This window comes from Limulus polyphemus, unplaced genomic scaffold, assembly GCF_000517525.1.
Source record: "Limulus polyphemus unplaced genomic scaffold, Limulus_polyphemus-2.1.2 Scaffold2957, whole genome shotgun sequence".
NCBI lineage: Eukaryota > Metazoa > Arthropoda > Merostomata > Xiphosura > Limulidae > Limulus > Limulus polyphemus.
The window spans coordinates 93,936-114,651 of record NW_013668567.1 but is presented as its reverse complement, the minus strand read 5'-3'; the positions used below and the strand labels follow the sequence as shown (position 1 = coordinate 114,651).

At 30.8% G+C, this 20,716-nt stretch overlaps 1 protein-coding gene and 1 long non-coding RNA gene across 4 annotated transcripts in view; one reads left to right on the top strand and one right to left on the bottom strand.

The window, feature by feature from the left end:
* The first annotated feature begins 1,370 nt into the window (after positions 1-1,370).
* On the top strand, positions 1,371-6,738 carry LOC111087992. Its single transcript, XR_002612612.1, has 2 exons — positions 1,371-5,350; positions 5,397-6,738. It is a non-coding gene; the product is annotated as an uncharacterized LOC111087992 (long non-coding RNA).
* A 3,111-nt stretch (positions 6,739-9,849) lies between these two features.
* Positions 9,850-20,716, bottom strand: part of LOC106468303 (ubiquitin carboxyl-terminal hydrolase 15-like) — a 43,926-nt gene continuing 33,059 nt past the window's right edge. For 2 of the 3 annotated variants that reach the window (XM_022396644.1, XM_013928721.2), the window contains exons 12-21: positions 20,131-20,225; positions 18,971-19,036; positions 17,531-17,650; positions 15,952-16,022; positions 14,181-14,372; positions 13,109-13,179; positions 12,594-12,862; positions 12,277-12,380; positions 11,686-11,774; positions 9,850-10,375 (exon numbers count right to left, since the gene is read on the bottom strand). In XM_022396644.1, coding sequence (XP_022252352.1) covers positions 10,235-10,375; positions 11,686-11,774; positions 12,277-12,380; positions 12,594-12,862; positions 13,109-13,179; positions 14,181-14,372; positions 15,952-16,022; positions 17,531-17,650; positions 18,971-19,036; positions 20,131-20,225 — 1,218 coding nt within the window. In that variant the 3' untranslated portion in view covers positions 9,850-10,234. Of the gene's footprint in view, positions 10,376-11,685; positions 11,814-12,276; positions 12,381-12,593; positions 12,863-13,108; positions 13,180-14,180; positions 14,373-15,951; positions 16,023-17,530; positions 17,651-18,970; positions 19,037-20,130; positions 20,226-20,716 lie in introns of those variants that run through there. The other variant, XM_022396645.1, reaches the window with a different exon arrangement.

Here is a 20,716-nt window from a genome sequence, read left to right as displayed (position 1 = left end):
TCTACTGACTGACTGACTGACAGACAACACATTACTGTATAATGGTGAGATTGGTTAAAACAGGTGACCACTTCAGATGATCTGCAGCCTTTTTTTGAGGAAATTAGGAAGAGTTAAAATGATAGTGCAATATTATGAGTTCAAAGGATATTACAGTATTATGGGTTATAAGGATAGTGCAGTCTTATGGGTTATAAGGATAGTGCAGTCTTATGGGTTATAAGGATAGTGCTAATCTTGCTTGCTAGTCTGTTGAAGGAGCCTTACAGATCAGTAAACCGTATAAAAACTATACATTTATTTAGTTCTAGGGTGTATTTATATTTTATCTTCAGCTAACTGTTGTTCTTGCAGTGTCACAAAATGTTCCACAACTGAACGAATTAGTAACATAGAAATTGACCAGATTTAGATTATGTACTCAATAATGACTGACACAAATGTTTTATTTATAAACAAACAACTAAACTACTGGACAGTGCACTGAATTTTTGATTAAAAGATATATTTCTGCACATCTGGATATCATAAATGGCGACTCAATCAGCCTTACTAGTGATCTCACACAATGTCTGCAAAGAAATAAGCATGTCACAAAAACTTGTTTCATCATAAAAAGCAAGGAACTGATGGGTTGTCAAAAAGATATGAAACAAGATAAGGTATTCTTGACTTTACAGATTTGTGAAAAACCTACTTGCCCCCATGCACATAAAAAGTAGCTAGATAGAGTACATACATATAAGTTTGAATTTTCCAGTGATAATAATATCACATCCCATTGCTGCATGGTTAACTAATTAGTCTAATTACAAGAAATAATTTGTAACTCAGCAGTCCTTCAGAGTTAAGTTAATGCTAAATGAATGTTACCGAATTATGAAAAGTAGACTAAAAGCAGGTAACTTAAACTCAATTGAAATTTTAAAAAATACAGTTGAAAACAGCAATTAAGTTCTTTTACAACTCACATATTTTCCTACTTACAACAAATATTTAAATCAATTAAAAAAACATTTAAAAATTTATGGGGTAGAACACCTTAGCTGGCATGCATGTCATTTAGTAGTAATATTACTGTTTAAAAACTTAGTTTTAACTGTCTTTACACGTGTTTGTGAGGAAGAATTTGATAAAGAATCCTGTATTTTTGAGCATATGTTCTGCTCCAGTAGTTCTTTAAAATAGTAATTCTATCCTGATAATTGTTATAAAACATAATCCAGTTCACACTATAACAGATGTTAATTTAAAGATAGTAATTCTATCCTGATAATTGTTATAAAACATAATACAGTTCACACCATAACAGATGTTAATTTAAATATAGTAATTCTATCCTGATAATTGTTATAAAACATAATCCAGTTCACACCATAACAGATGTTAATTACAATTTATGATATAAATAGCACCTATGTTTGTCATATTCCAGCAGGCCAGATGAGCCCTGTTACTGGTTAGATGGCCTTTTAAGCTCTGGATATGGCAGACATAGTGTGGTTATCATATTATAACATATTCATCTTTGATTTTACTTGTAAGATATACAACTATGTATCAATGAAGAACATGGTCCCTAAGTTTTTAAAGAAGCTAGGTTAGTAAACTACTAGTAAACACACACTAGAGAATAAATATGTAAAATTATTACTTTAAGGATGTACAGAGAAATTAATTTATGTGAATGTATTTCATGTTTATGTTTTTACTATTTAGTTCTGTTCACTGAAAATTTAATGTATCTTTTTTTTTGTTATTCTTATGTAGTATGCATCAACATATCATTGACTTCTATTCAAAATAGCTTATTTCAACGTTATTAAAAAGGCAATGCCCATATTTAATTTCAGAAATAATCTCAGAAAAATTAGGAAGGTTTCAACCTTCTAAGAGTACTCAGTATAAAAGGTGTTTCTGAATAGTGATTTTTCAATATAATTTCAGGTAATAACAATTAAAATCAAGAAATGCTGTGATGAGCCAACTGATAGTTCTTGAAGTATAGTAAGTCTTACCTTCAGTCATTACAGGTGTTAATTTCAATTGTTGATTATCATAAAAGAATAATGGTTATGTAAGCCGTTAACACAATCGTTGTAAACATTCTAATCATCTTACTAAATATGTTATGAAGAAGAAAAATGAAATGATAATTAAAAATATTAATAAAAATCAACTTTATAATGTTTTTTGATAACTTTAAGGCGCCTTCACTACCATCTGTATAGCCCTGTAAGAAGTGTTCTTTCGTTTTAAGGTAACTGTGTTGATAGAAGCTAACATCTTTATAGCTTACAAAATATTGTAACTGTCTGTGTATTATCTGTTGTGCTTTCAAAAGTAATATCTAAATACAATGATAGCAAATATAGAGTGTTATTTGTTTTAAAACATATCTAATCATATTGACAGTAAACGTTGTTTTAAAAAGCTTTTGGATAGACTTGAAATCAAGAAAATGGCAGAAGACCATAGTACATTCAGTCCCCATTTTGAAGACATTGCTTAAATCCACTTTAAAATAATAACATTTGGATAATAATTTGTTTCAAGGAAAATATAATGAAAGCCTGAGTCATAAAATTAAGTTACCGAAGAAATTTATTATTGACCCCATGAGAATTTAGGACCCATTGCAGCTAATTTTTCATGATACCCAAGATAATTATCCCATACTTCTGAAATAAATTTACTTTTATAATTAGTAAGTAAGATAAAATTATTATCTTGTATCAATGATCATTATAATTTAATATATATATCTTGGTTCAATGAGTGGTAGTTCGTAAGAGCTCTATGCAAAATTAAAAAAGAAAATAATTTTCTTATAAGCCTAGAAAGGAAAAAAAACTTCATAAAGTGTAAATATGTATATTTAAAAGTACAGAAATTTACTAGAATGTAATTAGTTGTTACTGTATGTACATTTATAGTTTTAAATATGAGGCTCCTAACTGATAGCTCAAGTATGCCAAATAACTTGGGTATTGATATTTTCTTCTCATTTTTTTACATTTTTCAGGTACTTGTGTATTATTTTCAGTGGTTTTAATTCTTTTGTCATCCTTGATATTAATTTCTTGAACTTTGGGTTCGCTACTTTAACTTTATTCTAGGTATTGTTATTTCAATATAAAAATTACCTATCGTTTACTTCTTTTTGTTTTTTTATGTTTGTGACCAGTGATTTTCATTAATTTCCCAGTAATAGTCAAAACTGTCTTCTGCTGATGATCTTCCAGTTCTTGGCCACCTTTTATCAGACTTCTTGTCTCCTCCTTAGCTTGAGAACTTGTGACCAAGTTCAAGTATACACAGTTGTATATGGGTGGTTTGGTTAACATGACAGTCTTAATTTGATTAAAAAACTCATTCCTATAACATCATAGCACTGCAATACATACCACTGATTAAATTCTCTTCAATAAGTATATTATCTCTTCTTGTGCTTGTACTTTGTCCTAATTCGTTTATCACCATCTCTACTGGATGGCCATGACACTGATTCAATCTCTCCTAAGCAGGTTGAGTTTTTAGTGAGACAGGATTTTAGGGATACAGTTTCTCAGAGGCTGGCTTTTTCATCAGAATTTCATCTTTTTCTTTTTTGTGTGGGATTGTTTCTGTCACGAAACATTATGAATAGATCTTTTTCAACTTGTTATGGTTTGAATTTAGTTTTCACGTTATCTTGTCTCTTGTATGTTAACCCTGTTTTATGTGTAGTGCAATGTATCTCCTAATATTAACCCCTTATCATTCATGGAAGAGTTTTTCCATTGCCGTAACAACACTTTGACCATAACAAACCAGACACGAGGCACTAAAATGGTGCACGAGACATTTGGTGTGTATATATACAGGTGGAGATGTTGTGTAAATATATGGTGAAGATCATAAAGGATTAGTGAATGTTAAGCAAGAAATGTTATAGTGGTAGTCGTTAATTGTTAGCAGTGATTAAACATTAAGTTTGTATCCCTACTTAATGGATCAGTGGACTGGGTTGTTTTTTATTAAGACTTTTTTTACTCAAGATAGTTTTTCCCGATGCAGGTATCCGACTTATTCCCTTAAAATTAAATATCTACGTGAATTGAAATTACCATGCTTTTTTTTTACTTGATGGTCTACTCTAGCCGTTTCACATCTTGTACTTAGTAAAAGGTTATATATTTTGTTTATAATTACAAGCTTGTCCTGTCAATAGCTGTTTGCTTTCTTCTCTGCCATTCTTAAATTTCAGCCAGGAACTAAGATGTTTTTATTTAGAATATTCACCACTCTTTCAGTCCATATCTGGAGTAATACATCTCATTAGTATTTATTTCAAGTCACATCTCATCAGACCATATCCCTAACTGCTGCTACTCATTATTCTTTGAAAGAAATTGAATGGTCCGTCATACACACTACTTTCATTACCATCATAAATGATTTATTTGTATTTTGTTACAGTAGCATGTATTTCTATGTGTTTCATTGCTTCTCATTTTCTTTAATTTTATCCTGCAGTGATTTTGGAACTTTTAAATTGAAGGTGAATGTTTTGTTCTCCCACCTGATGTTGGTTTTAAGGCACTAGTAGTCAGTGGCATAGCCAGCACTACAAAATGGAGGGGATCTTTTTCTAAACAAAAAGTGGACATTTTCTTCTACATAAATAATTTAAGTGACTTATGTAAAGGTCAAGTGTTAAGTTATTTTAACTCGGAAGACAGTAGAATTTTTAGAATATTGGATTATAAAAGTGACAGTCAATTGCAATATTTGGTTTAAAAAATCCATGCAACAACAAGGGCTTTCGATTGGTTACCTTTCCTCTTGTTAGAAGTTAAAAATTAGTGACAGTTGTACTTTAATCTGGCCATTTGGTTCACATAGGTGCATAAGGTGTCATTCAAGCCTGACAGTTTCTACTTTAGTTGTAAAGGTTTAAACATTTTAAAATAAATACTGCATGAACAAAGAATGGTCTCATAGTGTCAGCTTTCTTTAGAAAAGTTTGTGGTATGTTGTGCAGTGTAATTTATTTGATATAACTCATTTACATTAGATAAATATTTTAGCTTTATTTTACTTTAATGTATGCTAAAAAATCCATTCAAAGTGATATATATTTGGTTCCATCACAACCTCATTTGTAACTATCCATTTTAAGTTTTGCTAGAGTGGTATCGTTAGTCCCATCACAGCTTCACTTAACTATTCATTTTAAATTTTGCTAGAGTGGTATCGTTAGTCCCATCACAGCTTCACTTAACTATTCATTTTATGTTTTGCTTGAGTGATATCTTTTGTCCCATGACAACCTAATTTGTAACTATTCATTTTAAATTTTGCTAGAGTGGTATCATTAGTCCCATCACACCTTCATTTTAAATTTTGCTAAGGTGATATCTTTAGTCCCATCACAACCTCATTTGTAACTATCCATTTTAAGTTTTGCTAGGGTGATATTTTAACAACTCCCACAAGTTAATATTGTAAATGTTTTTTTAATTCAATAAAGACACGGTTATCATTTATTGCTGAAATGGGATTCATTGGGAGAGGATACTCGTTATGCACATATAAAATGATATAAAGCAAAGCATTATTTGTTCGATTGTCATTATCAACTGCACACACAAAAAAAACTTAATACATATATTCTATCTCAATAGTTAAGTGTTTAATGATATTGATGTTCAAGAAGTATTCAAAACACAGGATGTATTTGTAGGTTAATCGTAAATGTTCCTCATGTTAATATTTGTTTCAATAAGTAATAATTTGGTTTGCAGGATGTACATTAACGTACAAAATTAAAAGGTATTAATGAAGTTTCTTGTAAAAGAGAATATGTAATTAAAGATGTATGAATTTTGGAAGTATCCGATTGTTATTGTATCTTTATGCATTTATTTCTCTTAATTAATAGCACAATTTTATGGTAGGTAAGTGCAGATTTTGTGCAATAATATTTTCCCCCATGAATTCAAGTTTAAATAATTTTAATGAAGGAGGTGCAAAAAATATTTTTCATGATTTGTGTGTAAATACAGTATTTTCAGTGTGTTTTAGACTATGCATGTAATGGTACAGACATTACGATTGTCTTTTATTAATTTAAAGAAAAATGGACATTATGTAAAACACATTTCTGAGTAGTGTGAAATATTCACACATTGTGTCAAACTTTTGGTTAGTGGTTTTTGTTTATGTACAGGCACTTATTTCAGATACTAAAACTGCCATATTAAATGAGCAGCTTATTACACCTAGTACTGTTGCATATGTGCCTTTAAAGTATAAACATATTAGGCTTATTACATAGAATCTATGAGCATGTTTACCTAGTTCTGTTTGATGTACAATCGGAATTAACCAAAGCTTAAACATGTTTACCTTGTTCTGTTTGATGTACAATCGGAATTAACCGATGCTTAAACATGTTTACCTAGTTCTGTTTGATGTACAATCGGAATTAACCAAAGCTTAAACATGTTTACCTTGTTCTGTTTGATGTACAATCGGAATTAACCGATGCTTAAACATGTTTACCTAGTTCTGTTTGATGTACAATCAGAATTAACCAAAGCTTAAACATGTTTACTTCATTCCATCTATATAGTTGCCGTGGCAACTATGATAATAAACGAGATATACGGGATTGTAAAATGTATAATTATAAAAGTATGAAATGATATTGAGATGTATGAGTCAGTCAATAAAGACAGAGTTACTGATAAACAAGTTTTAATACTTTACCTTGTGGCCTTCATTAAATACACTCTTAACTAAACTAACATTTATTCTCCAATATAATGCTAATCAGTATTGAATTCCCACTAGATTACATTTATGTAGTACTCATTTAAGAAAATTGACTTTAAAGCATATTAGATTTGTCCCTGGCAATGACAGACGTACTACCTTCGAAGAAGTTTAAGTCAATAATGAGCAAATCATAAAAAGAAAGTCTCCATGTATTCTTATCCCAATATTCATTCCAGTTTTCCAACGAATTATCTGACAAATCACTGTATTTACTTTCACATGGACAAAAGTGGCCATGATTTTAGTAAAGAAAAGTACAGAGCACTGGGAAGGAATGATGAGTTTTGTTTCATACATGGTTTTGTCAGAATGGATAATACTAGAGTTGTCTAGTCCTGTAGTGGACAACTTGTTGAATGCCTTAGCATAGAAACCTCAACCCTTCAGTCATTAAAGACTCAGTGGTTTATACTAAAAAAAGAAACGACTGGACAGGTTCTAACTTTCCCTCGAACGAAAAATAAACTTGAAAATCCCTTATTCTTTCAAGCCTTTTACATGAAATATGATATTTTGTACATCATTGAATCCATGATGTTGGAAATAGCCCAAATAAGGGGCAAGGGTGTTTTTAACTTTTAACCACTTGCTCCCTATTATAGTATAAATAAAATTTTAGACCACAACTCTGATATCAAGAGTTATTATGACTAAAATATTAGCACAATTTTTAATATACAGGTAACTTACAATTAAAACTATTATGATCAATGAGCATACCTGTATTTGAGGTCAAACAATGGGAGTTGACTGTTTTGGTCACTTGCTCAACATCAGTAACATCTGATTTTGTTTCACATTGTTGCTATGTAATTTGAACATTGTTTTCTACAGTGCGTCTTCAAATGTGCATCAAAACCTGTTAATTTACAGCATACTGCCTTCTTTTCTGAAGAAAAAATTACAACAGCATAATTTGTCCTGGAACTTTAGTCCAAGAAGAAATAAGTGACAAAGATTCAAAAACTGCTCTATGACTATCCTTCAACTCAGATATTATACTTGTGTCAGTTCAAAGACTGCTCTATGACTATCCTTCAACTCAGATATGATACTTGTATCAGTTCAAAAACTGCTCTATGATTATCCTTCACCTCAGATATGATACTTGTATCAGTTCAAAAACTGCTCTATGACTATCCTTCACCTCAGATATGATACTTGTATCAGTTCAAAAACTGCTCTATGACTAACCTTCAACTCAGATATGATACTTGTATCAATTCAAAGACTGCTCTATGACTATCCTTCACCTCAGATATGATACTTGTATCAATTCAAAGACTGCTCTATGACTATCCTTCACCTCAGATATGATACTTGTATCAATTCAAAGACTTGACTATCCTTCACCTCAGATATGATACTTGTATCAATTTTCCACAGACAACCACAATTAATTAGCAGTTCAAGTTCCATAAATCTTCATCATCCATGTCATCATAATTAACATGTCTTAAAAAAACAACTAAATGATTGTTAGCAGGTACTCTTAGAGATGTGTAAAATATAATTTAGATTTTACCCATAAGGAGTGCACATGCTGTCCCTAAATAAAAAAGGGTTTAGATCAGATCACAGTTACTATGTATGTAAAAACAAGATGTCACTTGTACAAAAAATAATTACTTGTAGATTTAAACGTAGGGGGGCAAGGCAACATTGGGTCATCACAGTAAAAAATAGGACTTGAAATGCTTTTGTTTGTTTTTTGTCTTTAACTTACTATTTGTTCCTTGCACATTTGACCCGTTTATACTATTTTTTGCAAATAATGAGCAACACTTAATACATAACGAAAAATATTTTATTGTATGTATGATTATAAGACAGTAACCTTAAATAATGGTTTACATACAACTAAACAGATTAGGAACAACTTTTCGAATAGGTACAATGACACAGTAAATCTTGTTTGTTTTTGAATTTCGAGCGAAGCTACACAAGGGCTATCTGCACTAGCCGTCCCTAATTTAGCAGTGTAAGACTAGAGGGAAGGCAGCTAGTCATCACCACCCTCCACCACCTCTTGGGCTACTCTTTTACCAACAAATAGTGGGATTGACCATCACTTTATAATGCCCCCACAGCTGAAAGGGCGAGCATGTTTGGTGGGATGGGGATTCGAACCCGTGACCCACAAATTGCGAGTTGAGCGCCCTAACCACCTGGCCATGCCTGGGTCTACACAGTAAATCTTCCAGTAATGATAGTTTGTTTCTTGTTGGATACTGTATTACTCATCATTGTAGCCTAACAATTAAATGTAGAAATTGCATTTTTCATTATTTTTCTTATAATCTAACCATTGGAAAATGTTGGAGTTTTTGTTCTGGGCTGTGTGGCACACCACTTCATGTACATTGATTAAGTATTAAAATATACAGTTTTACGTGTATAATGCGTTTTAGTGGGAATAATTATAATGTTCGATATTAAAGTCATGCATTGCTCCCAGGTTTCTTTCCTTCTGGTAAAATTTTACTTTTTTGACATCCATTTTATTATGTAATACATCAAGACTATTTTATAAATTAATCTTTTAGACTCATTATGAAATATTTGTAACTTGAAATTAAAAATGATTTTTTCAAAAGAAAAACATTTTACAGACCGTAAAATTTAACATGCAAGAAAAAAAAATCAACTTTGGTGGTCAAGTAGTTTTTTTAATTGAAAAAAAAAATGTAGTCTAAACGTAAAAAAGTTGTCTTCATTTTTAAAAGATTTGAAAATCCTATCAATGACATACAATGCTAAATATAAATCAAAAACTTTTAAAGGAACAATCCGTTTTATTTTCTCACACAATTTTATGTTATGAAATACATTACACAAAAAACTTTCCTTAAATTAAAATATACTATAATATTTTCAACTGAAACTGCAAGGATATTTGATATTTAAATCTTTATTGAGCTGCATAGTTGATAAACATTGGCTAAAACTAATAGTGAATAGGTAATTATCATGTAATATGCTGTTCATAGCAAGGAATTCGAAGCAATTCTTTCAGATGTTTTGTTTTCTGAAGCAACTGTTATATTAATGATAAAAAGAAATGGTATCCACATTTTGGTGCGATTGGAGCTAATGAAGACACATGGTTCACTTTTTAAGTGTCGGAGAAACAAGTTCTTCAAACAGTATTTACAGTGATTGAATAGGTGGGAAACTTTGGGCTATTTACTATTGGAAGATTTAACAAATTTTCATGATAGATTTGATCTCTTGTCAAGACTGGTGGCTTCACATCAATTTCCACGTAAAATTTTACATTCTATGGTTGAGAAATATATTTTCTTTTGCCCAAAACAAATTTTACTTCATTATGATTTAAGTCAATTACCCATTTGTTACAATCAGTTATCCTCAGAAGGCCCAAAGGTATTACTAGGTTATTTGATGGTTAATGTATATCCATGTTATAATCTTCCTCGTTACTTAGTGACTGTCCGTTTTGGGAGGTTACTAATGTCCCCTCTTTCCTGGAAGGGTTCGTCTCAGTTCCTGGTTTTTTGAGATAAAATAGGACATATGCTGCCTTGGACTGAAAGGAAAAAAAAAACTATAAATAGCTTATAAATGTTTACTCTTAAAATCTAACAACCATCTTTACAAACCTAAAAAATAACCTTCAATTCTATAAACTGTATTCATAAAATTGTTCATTTCTGAACTTTACATGTAAATTTATATTCTAGTGAAATAACTTTCAGATTTCTGCATCCATCACATATAGTATATCAAAAAATTGAAATACTAAATACACATTAGATTAAACACAAACCCAAGAGACAGTTATGTATAAAACCATAATAATAATTAATAGTTAGTGTTTCATCATAAAGAATTAATACCATACAATTAATCATTGATCTTCAGGGATAAATTAAACCTCACAACTATAAAACTTATGGCAACCTGCAGTTTGAACATACAATACTTTCTTTAAATAAAAAAGAAAGTTATTATACAGTAATAAAAGCAACTTACAAACTTTCGCTGGCTATTCTAAACTCTTAGTGTACTAAACTCATGTTTGGTTGGTTGTCAAGATGTTAGCACTACAAGAGTAACTTAGAACATCTGTGGTACTTCAAGGATAAGCCAAGCACGCTGGTACCCGATTTTTGCAACAATAAGAGATATAATGTTGAAGGACAGGTTAAGTGATAAGTGAAACGTGGAAAGGGATGAGACATGATGTGAAACTGAACAATAAAAAACTGTTACTTAATGAAGACAAACACATGAATAGTTGATTATTTTCATGTTAAGACTATTATACTCTGACAGGTTAAGTTAGAATAAAATGAGAAGTAAATAAATTAAATGAGTTTTACTAGTAGTCAACTGAGACAGACTGACTGCTCGACTGAATAAAGAAAAGACTTAAGACAAAAACTTCTACAGTACATCTTGGCTTCTTTTAATCTCAGAAACGAATCTGGTTAAAAATGCTTTCACATTCTATAACTGAACATTCAGGAAGTTTAATCATAAATGTCTGCAAGTATTTCAGTCATAGAGAAGGTATTGTTGGAGAATACATCTAACCCATGAAACAGTATACAACTTCCATACAACTGCAACAGAAAGTAACATCTAATTTTGAATTGGTATAACAGGATTTCGAATGTTCCAAATTAGAACTAGAAAAGTCAAATTTTGTGAGTGATTTTAATTATATCCTATAGAAGAATGAGATATGTGGTACTTGGATATCAATGTTCAGTAGTATTCTAATACATTAATGTTATAAATTTGTTTGGTAGATTGTGTTCAACACAAACAGTGACATAATTCATAGGTAGGTCAAAACTTGCAGGCACTTTAGTAAGTGTTCTGAATACATACCACAACATTCTCCTCCGAGGCAGAAGAAACACTGCTGTCATCAAAATAATACCATTGTTGTGTTTCTTTGTTCTTTGCATAAGCCGTGTCTGGAACAACATATAAGGTAGTAAACTAATATCATCATGCTATGTACCAGACAGAAAAAAAAAAAAGAGACCAAATAATAATATACCAATAACATTTTGAAAATGTTAAAATGATTTGGTTCATGTGCAAAAAAAACATTCTTTAATCTGTAACAATAACAAGATGAATAATTGTCTTTTTTACTAGCTGATAATATGTTGACATATAATGATAGAAGATAATAAATCTGATGACAATGATAAAAACTTGTAAAAGTTTAGTAATTAATAAAAGTTCAGTTTCTGGATACTGAATATAATCTGACACTAACCTAAGTAAGAATCAGATCTTATCAAAGCTTTTCTCTAGAGTATCCAAAGTTACTTCCCTTTCTCCCTGGTTAATCATAATGTTAATGACAAATATAAATCGTTAAAATACTGTAAGATATGTTGATTCACAAGATACAGAGGTCATCAGCTTATGACTGGTCAAAACATAGTTTAAAAGGTAATTACTTACAGTGACCACCTCCCATCCCTCCAAAATGATTGGCAACAGCTATAAGGTCATAAGTTGCTGGGCCATGATGAGGATCAATTGCATAGTTTGTCATGTCCAGTCCTCTGGAAGCCAAGAAGTAGCATAGTAAACTATTCAATATTAACTAGAAAACACTTTTCTACCCAAAGGCCAAGACTGCCTTGCTACAGTCAGTGACAACGAAACAAAATAGTGACTATAACTTACAAGAGAGTGAGAATTTTTTCTTTACAAATGCAGAAAGAGAAGTTTAAGATCGTGTTCTCCATACATTTTCTATATCAATATTTGCTTACCTTACTGGGAAGTCTACTAAAGTATCAATCTTGTCTCTCCAGTAGCGATTATAAGAAAACCTTTTCAGGTGAATGATAAGCACCTGGGGTAATGACCATAAATCAAACTTTTTGGTAGCCTGCTGGTGTTTCTTACATTCTGGACAGTACCAAGGGTCTTTAGCTCCAAGCTTCTCCGTAGTCATGAAGAGTTTTAAACAGTCACTCAGCTGTATTACCTGACGTTTCTGTGAGAATTTTGTATTAACTGACTCATGGATAACGTATTCCTGGAAGTGTATCGAAAAGCATGATACATATTAAAATACTGATCAAATATTCAATGGTGGTTCTTATCATTCTTTGTCCTTTCACACAGTTTTAAGTTGTAACTATCATTCATAATTCTAAGTACACAGAACAGTGATGCCAATCTTCATCATTCTTCAATCTTTTTTTTTATATATATAACAACTCATGTTAATAGTTAGGGTTTTCTCTTGTATTGGATATATTAAACAAAAAAAGACACTTACATTGGCCTCTTTTTCATCATAAAACTTTTCCTTGGCCATTGGATGCCAGTCAATAGCAAAGTATGTGTGATCTATGTATAATAAAAACATATAAAAGCCATGAACTACTAAACAAATGCACAGCAGTGAAGTCACACTAACACATCACTATGAATAAAGATATGTGAAAACAGTTCATAAGTTTAGTAAACTGTGAATGGTTACATATTTCCATTTTGTAACATCTAGGGAAACAATTTTTTTAAAAGTTCTTTTTGTGAGTTATTAAAATAAAACTCTTTTCAAACTCGGCATCGAAGTCCTAGAGAAATATCTGTTTTATGCCAGTAAATTAATCAATTTAAGCAAAACTGATTACACCAATCAAATGAGTATATACACAAACTACAACTATGTCATCTCTTAAAATACCAAGTACTTCAGAAAACAACTCACTGTGAAACCAAGGCTTTAAACGTGAAATAGAGTTTTCATTTAAAATACTTGAAAATCTGTAAATCAGGTGCAACTTTGTTCTAACATAAACAAATCACTGCTTGGGAAGAGTTAATGAAAAAACCTGAAACATGAATAATGTCCAGAATGTTAAGGTTACACAATGTCTAAGCAACCTCAAATCAAGATAATAATAATGAAAACGTTCACAAGGGACGTAATGGAGGGAAAAAATTCCAAAACAACTAAGTGCCAAAGAAGAAGAAAAAAAAGTCAAACAGCAACAAAGGTCAATAAAGAGAATCAGTTTTCAATAAACTAAAAATACTGTAGCAGAAAGCAAGAAACTGACAGTAAAAGTGACATTACTACAGCAGACAACAAGAAACTGACAGTAAAAGTGAAATTACTACAGCAGCTGACAAGAAACTCTGACATTCAGTGTGAAATTAATACAGCAGACAGCAAGAAACTCTGACATTCAGAGTGAAAATACTTCAGCAGGCAGCAAGAAACTCTAATGCTCAGAGAGAAAATGCTATAGTAGATAGTTAGGATCTTTTCTCTTTGTTTTTGATGATTTGAATAATGTTTAACACATGTAGTATTATATTTCTCCTGATCCAATGAAACTTACCTAATAACTTAAGAGGTTTCCCATCATCCTTCAATTTTTCAACCTCTACATTTGCATATGGATTAACCTGAACTATAGTGAAGAGATTCGGGGGTCTTGTTCTTCGTTCTTCTGTGTCTGAATCATCTAAATTTTCTGGGTTGTATCTTAACTGGTCATTGTCAGAGTTATCCTCAATAGACATCTCTACTTCTGGTGGAAAGAATATAAATGTTTAAACACATAAATCATATTGATTTGACGAGATTAGAATATGGTTTGTAAAATATTGTATTGTATGTTGTTGTTTTTTGTTATACATACATTTCAACCTGCGAGTTTTTCTTTCACTTCAAAATGATCTATAACTGTATTGTGAATAATTCTAAATAGATGAAATATTCCAGTTAAAACAAAAGCAACAACTTGGATGCTGAAATACTTTGGTTAATTTGCTGCTTCCGCTTAAGAATGAGCAAGCTCTCTTTCATATGAAGGCTTTTTTTTTTACACTAGCGCTTTTTAAAATAATTTTTGAGTGGACACGTATATCATACTCACCTATAGCATGCTCTAACACATTTGATTTCTAAATGACATGATGTCCAAATAGTAATATTGACAAAAACTATAGACAGAGGGCTACAAACAAGCCATAAAACTTAAACATGTTCTTGTATAGTACAATCACTTTTGGCCAGTAAGGGAATCATACTAAGGAAATAATAGCAGTGATAAATGTATAGGCACCATGAAGACTGTTACTTCACATATGTACAATTTCTAACTTCATCATTCAAAAAAGACCTTAAACTCAAATGCGTTATATAGGATCATTCAAACAAGGCCTCAAACTCAAAAGTGTCATACAGGATCATTCATAATTCAACAAGGCCTCAAACTCAAAAGTGTCATATAGGATCACTCATCATTCAAACAAGGCCTCAAACTCAAAAGTGTCATATAGCATCACTCATCATTCAAACAAGGCCTTAAACTCAAGAGTGTCATATAGCATCACTCATCATTCAAACAAGGCCTTAAACTCAAGAGTGTCATATAGGATCATTCAAACAAGGCCTTAAACTCAAAAGTGTCATATAGGATCATTCATCATTCAAAAAAGGCCTCAAAAGTGTCATATATGATCATTCATCATTCAAACAAGGCCTCAAACTCAAGAGTGTTATATAGGATCACTCATCATTCAAATGAGGCCTTAAACTCAAGACTGTCCTACAGGATCATTCATTATTCAAACAAGGCCTTAAACTCAAGTGTGTTATATAGGATCATTCAGAGAAGGCTTTCAATTCAAGTTATATATAGGATCGTTCAAACAAGGCCTTAAACTCATTTTATATAGGATCATTCATACAGGACTTAAACATAAGTGTTTTATACAGGATTATTCAAACAATGCTGTCATCTCAAAAGTTTTATATAGGATCATTCAAACAAGGGCTCTCAAAATTATATCTTGTGATAGGACTCAGTGTCAGATGTATTATATTCAGTGCAATCTTTAATCAAATTTCAAAATTACTCATTCAAATATCCAAACAAGGTGTTCTCACATTTTTTTCAGACCTGACTTAAATATTAAAGTGATGTTAAAAATAATTTTTAAAAGGGGGACTATTATTGCCTCAAAGTAGACCTAGATGACATCCTGCTAACCAAAAATACTTTCTATATATCATTACACCTATTACAGAATAAATATAAAGTATATATTTCATGTAATATGATATCCAAAGTATTTTGTTTAAAGACTTAAAAGAAAATCTACCTCCATTAAATCCCTTTCTGTTATTTTCAATCCACCACTTTTCACTGCTGTTAGGCTGACGTACATATCGGCTACAAAAAAACATTGAAAAGAAAAAAACTGCTTTTCAAAAATTTCAGAATAAATCATCTACAATAAAAAAACCACCAAAAAACTCCTTAGTTAACCAAACTTTCTACTATTCTTTTCTTGACAATGACATACCGATCAAATTCTTGTCATGTCCAACCTCGTGATGTATGATGGAGAAAAAGTAGTTGGTTAACTTATTTCAGATTTACTGTGGTTTTCTCTAAACGCTATCCATTACTACATCTATAACTTTCATAACCATTCCATCACTTTCCTCTTATCAAAGTTTATCATTTTTTGTTAAATATAGCTGATGAGTTGTATTCAGTTATTTTCAGTCTTGCTTGATCCAGAAACATGATTAGTATAAATGACAAGAAAGAAATTTTCCCTAACCCTAACTACCAGCATAAAATGCCAGATAATCTGTGAAGATACTAGAAAAAAACCAAGTTCTTAGAATATATTATCTGTCTACAATATAAAAACAAACACTTTTAAAATGAAGTGATTACATTTTAGATGTTAATATATGATAATAAGATACTTTTGTTGAAACATGGTTGAACATTATGTGCGTATTTATGAAACTGTTTACAACTGCATACTTGTTTATTTGTAGTTATGCACAAAGCTACACAATGGGTTATCTATGCTCTACCCACCACGGGTATCGAAACCAGGTTTCTAGCGTTGTAAGTTCGCGGACATACTGGGCGGTAACTGCATAACATAGTTGTTTGTAGTGTGGTATCTGTAAACCTTGTCATAATGTGTTAAAGTTGAAACAGACCTCCCCCAAAATGACACTTCATAAATATCAACTAGATGTTTTATAAATATATTATCAGATGAAGATATTGAGAAAAGAAGAGAAGCTTTTTCTGCCAAAGATGTTGATATACAAAAAAATAAAACAACCCATAGCTTAGAAACAAAAACTTTCAAATAAAGAAGTTCACATGCATTTTTTATATACGACATATCCAGAGTTAGAAATGTCTGAAGTCTACTACTGGGATCACCAATTAACCAGATGTCTTTCATAGCACAAAATTATAGTAATTTATAAAAAGCATAAGAGATCTGACTACTGCTTGTACTTTGCTCTTCTTACTTCTACTATTTTGCCAGAACTATGCTGGCAGATGGTCCTTGTGTCCCTATTAACAACTTTAATAATATTTGTCCAGGTGCAAAAAACAATGTAATTGACTTTAATGCATACAAGCTTTTTTCTCCCCACAGAAAACAAAAAATTTTCTAAAGGAATCGCTAATCGTCTCAACATGCTAACTGTTTGTTGTTGACGTTATGATGTTCCAAGTAATCTAACACACTGTTGTTGTTGATGATGTTGTGATGTTGAAGTAGTCAAAAGACTGGTTTCAGAGGAATCTGTTAGACAGAGATGGACAATCTTGTACTTTTATTCAAGGAAACTAATATAATCCACTGTAAATCCAATCTGTCAAATAACTGATAAAAAAAATGACTCAACACTTACAAAATGTTTCTCAGGATCGTGTTGTACAACAGTTCATAAGTACAATCATATCTTGGTACAGACACCAGCAAAGGGTGGCCAAACAGGGTGACTGCATAGTTGCTCATACCAGTCTTTAATCTACAATGAAATTAAGACTCCTATATTAACAACTCCCGAACGGGTATATATATGTGTGTGTGTGTATATATATGTATATATTACATAAAGTCTTGTAATTAACAACTAATGCTCTTCACAACACCGATAACAATGGTTTATTTAAAGCTGGACTTTAAAAATACAATCACACCTTGCATATGATAGATATAATAATTTCTTAGTACATTTAATGCAAGATATAATTAGATAAAATGACACAGAAAGATTATATACACTGGTTTACAAGTAACGATAAATAACACATTATAGTGCAAACAGCTGTGTCAAACATATAATTATGCAATTTTTTTTTTTTTTACCTATGAAAGAATATTCTACAATTCTTTTACTAGTACTTCAAAACTCTGCAAGCACCAAATTGAAATAAACTTTTATTGTTAAAAAGCTTTTCTCTTGCTTCAACACCTTACAATTTTTCTCTCAAAGGTAAAATAAAATACTGCTATTACTAGCATTACGACTACTTAAGTGTAAAAAAGTAAAGTTAAGGTGAAGTCTTCTGGTAGAATTCTCCTGTTGTGTTAGTCAAAAACATTTGCCAGAAACAAGGAATTTGATATATAGCTTTCTTTCTCATTGTTTACAGGGGTAAATAATTTGAAATTACAAGTAAGTTGTATAAGTTTTTACAGTTTTACTTAAATAAAACAAATGAAACTACATTAGAGCTGGTATCCAATAATGTACAGAAACTTATTGTACTTTTTAGATCAGAAACTGAAATACAAAATTTATAAAAATCTTTAAAAGAAAAAAAAAAACTGATTTATGGCTTGAGATTTATTATTAAGAAAATGTGTTTCATTTCAACAATAAATATTCTACTAAAAAGCATAAACCTTATACATGAGGATAATCCACAGAAAAATAATAAAATAGAGGAACAGAATTCATCCTATTTCACTGGCACAGTAAGAAATATATTAGTTTTTGAAGCATAGTCAAAACAAAATAAATATAGAAAAATAGAAAATGAAAGTTTACAAAATGATTTATCAAAATCATAACTAAATTATCTATAAAACAGAAACCTAAACCTATATTTGTATTTACTTGTAGACAAATGTTTTCTTGTATGATAATAGCAATAACATACTTGTTTTACAAGTTAAATATTAATCCCTATCATACACTAATTTCTATTAAAAAAGTCTTTCAAATCAGCAAAAAAAAATTAATGATTAGCTGTATCTTTTCTGCTAAACAAATCTTAAATCTTGGTACTTTTTTCTGTCAGTGATGGCAAATTCTTAATTAGGAACACATCAAAGCATTAACCTTTTATCTCTCATGCATACAGGAAGTACGATATAGTTAGAATTCTTAGTGAAGGCAACTTCATACCTGTAAAAAAAATATAAAAAAATGCTGTTAATAATTTCAGTAATAACAGCATGGATGAAAAAATTTTTAAATGAAGGAAAGCTACAGACAGAATGAATGTTGAAAGGTATTGTTATATCGTTCAGATTTACAACTTGGAATAGTACATTTGTTTTCTATTTGCACATTATCTCTCTGTTTATTTTTCTTTATAACACTTCTTCCTTAGCATGACACAAAATACAAATATTTTCCCATCAGTATACAAATGTACTATAATACCAGAAAGACTACTCATGGTTGGAGAGTGTGTATGCTGTTTATCAAGATGTGTTTTACTATTAAAATGTTCAGTGCATGTATAAGAATTTTAATATAAAATTAATGAATACAATATAAATCAACCATAAAAATTTCTTGAATACGTATGCATCTAATAGTGTACTATAACAGAATAAATTTGAGTGGCAAAACAATGATCTTACTTATAGCATCATAACTACACATTAATCTATCCTTCCACCAAATTGTCAAGTAATGCACCACAATTAATTATATTACATCTCTTCATAAGTAAACACTTATAGCTACATGGTCCGGCAACAATTTACACCACAGTGCCTGACCAAATAGTTATGTTTGTTTACTTATGAAGAGAATAATGTAATCACTTGTGGGGCAAATGTTGGCAAGACATAAATGATCTTTGTTTGGGTGAAGAGAATAATGTAATTACTTGTGGGGCAAATGTTGGCAAAACATGAATGATCTTTATTTGGTGTGGTGTTGGTGTTGCCTGACCAAATAGTTATGTTTGTTTACTTATGCCTGACCAAATAGTTATGTTTGTTTACTTATGAAGAGAATAATGTAATCACTTGTGGGGCAAATGTTGGCAAGACATAAATGATCTTTGTTTGGGTCAACAACTTAGGCCATATTACACCAGACAGGGATCACTCAAGTGTTGCCAATGTGTGAACAATTCAGTCTGTTGGTTCAAAAAAACTTAAAAACAGTAGTATCGTGATTAATTTATTAGAATTTTAAACAACGTTTAATTGTTTCATTGAACTTTTTCCTGCGTCAACTCATGAATAGCAAAACATACTTACACAAACATTTTTTCTTGCTCCAGAATGTTGCTAAGCCCTTCATCTCCTTGAAATATCTTGTGGAACCGATGGTTATATACACTTGTCACTACAAGCTATGACAAAATTACAAATTAAATAATTTTCAATGTTATTGATTAACCATCATTATTTATTTTGTATGTCCATAAAAATAAACCTCTAATATGTACAAAAAACAAAAACTAGGAATAATGGCTATTTTTATTAATTAGGAACAAAGTTCATATGGCTACAACAATTATAATTTGAGAGACTGAATATGATAAAAACAACATATCTACTAGCTTGTACATGTACATAGTCAAATGTCAGTAAATTCCAATTTTATGCTTGTTATAGTTTTCATACTATAACTTTTAAATTAGTAAGCGAATGCTAACGAAAAATTTGGCAGATTATGAGTAAACATTACAATGCTTTCATACACAAAATATTACTTTTTTTTTTTATCAAGCTTAAGGTTTGTAAAGCAATGTTTTTCTCATGTCTTTGTTTTCCTTTTCACATGTTGCCAATCTATCATGCAAAATAATATTCATTTTAAGATTAAAAATACTTTTATGCA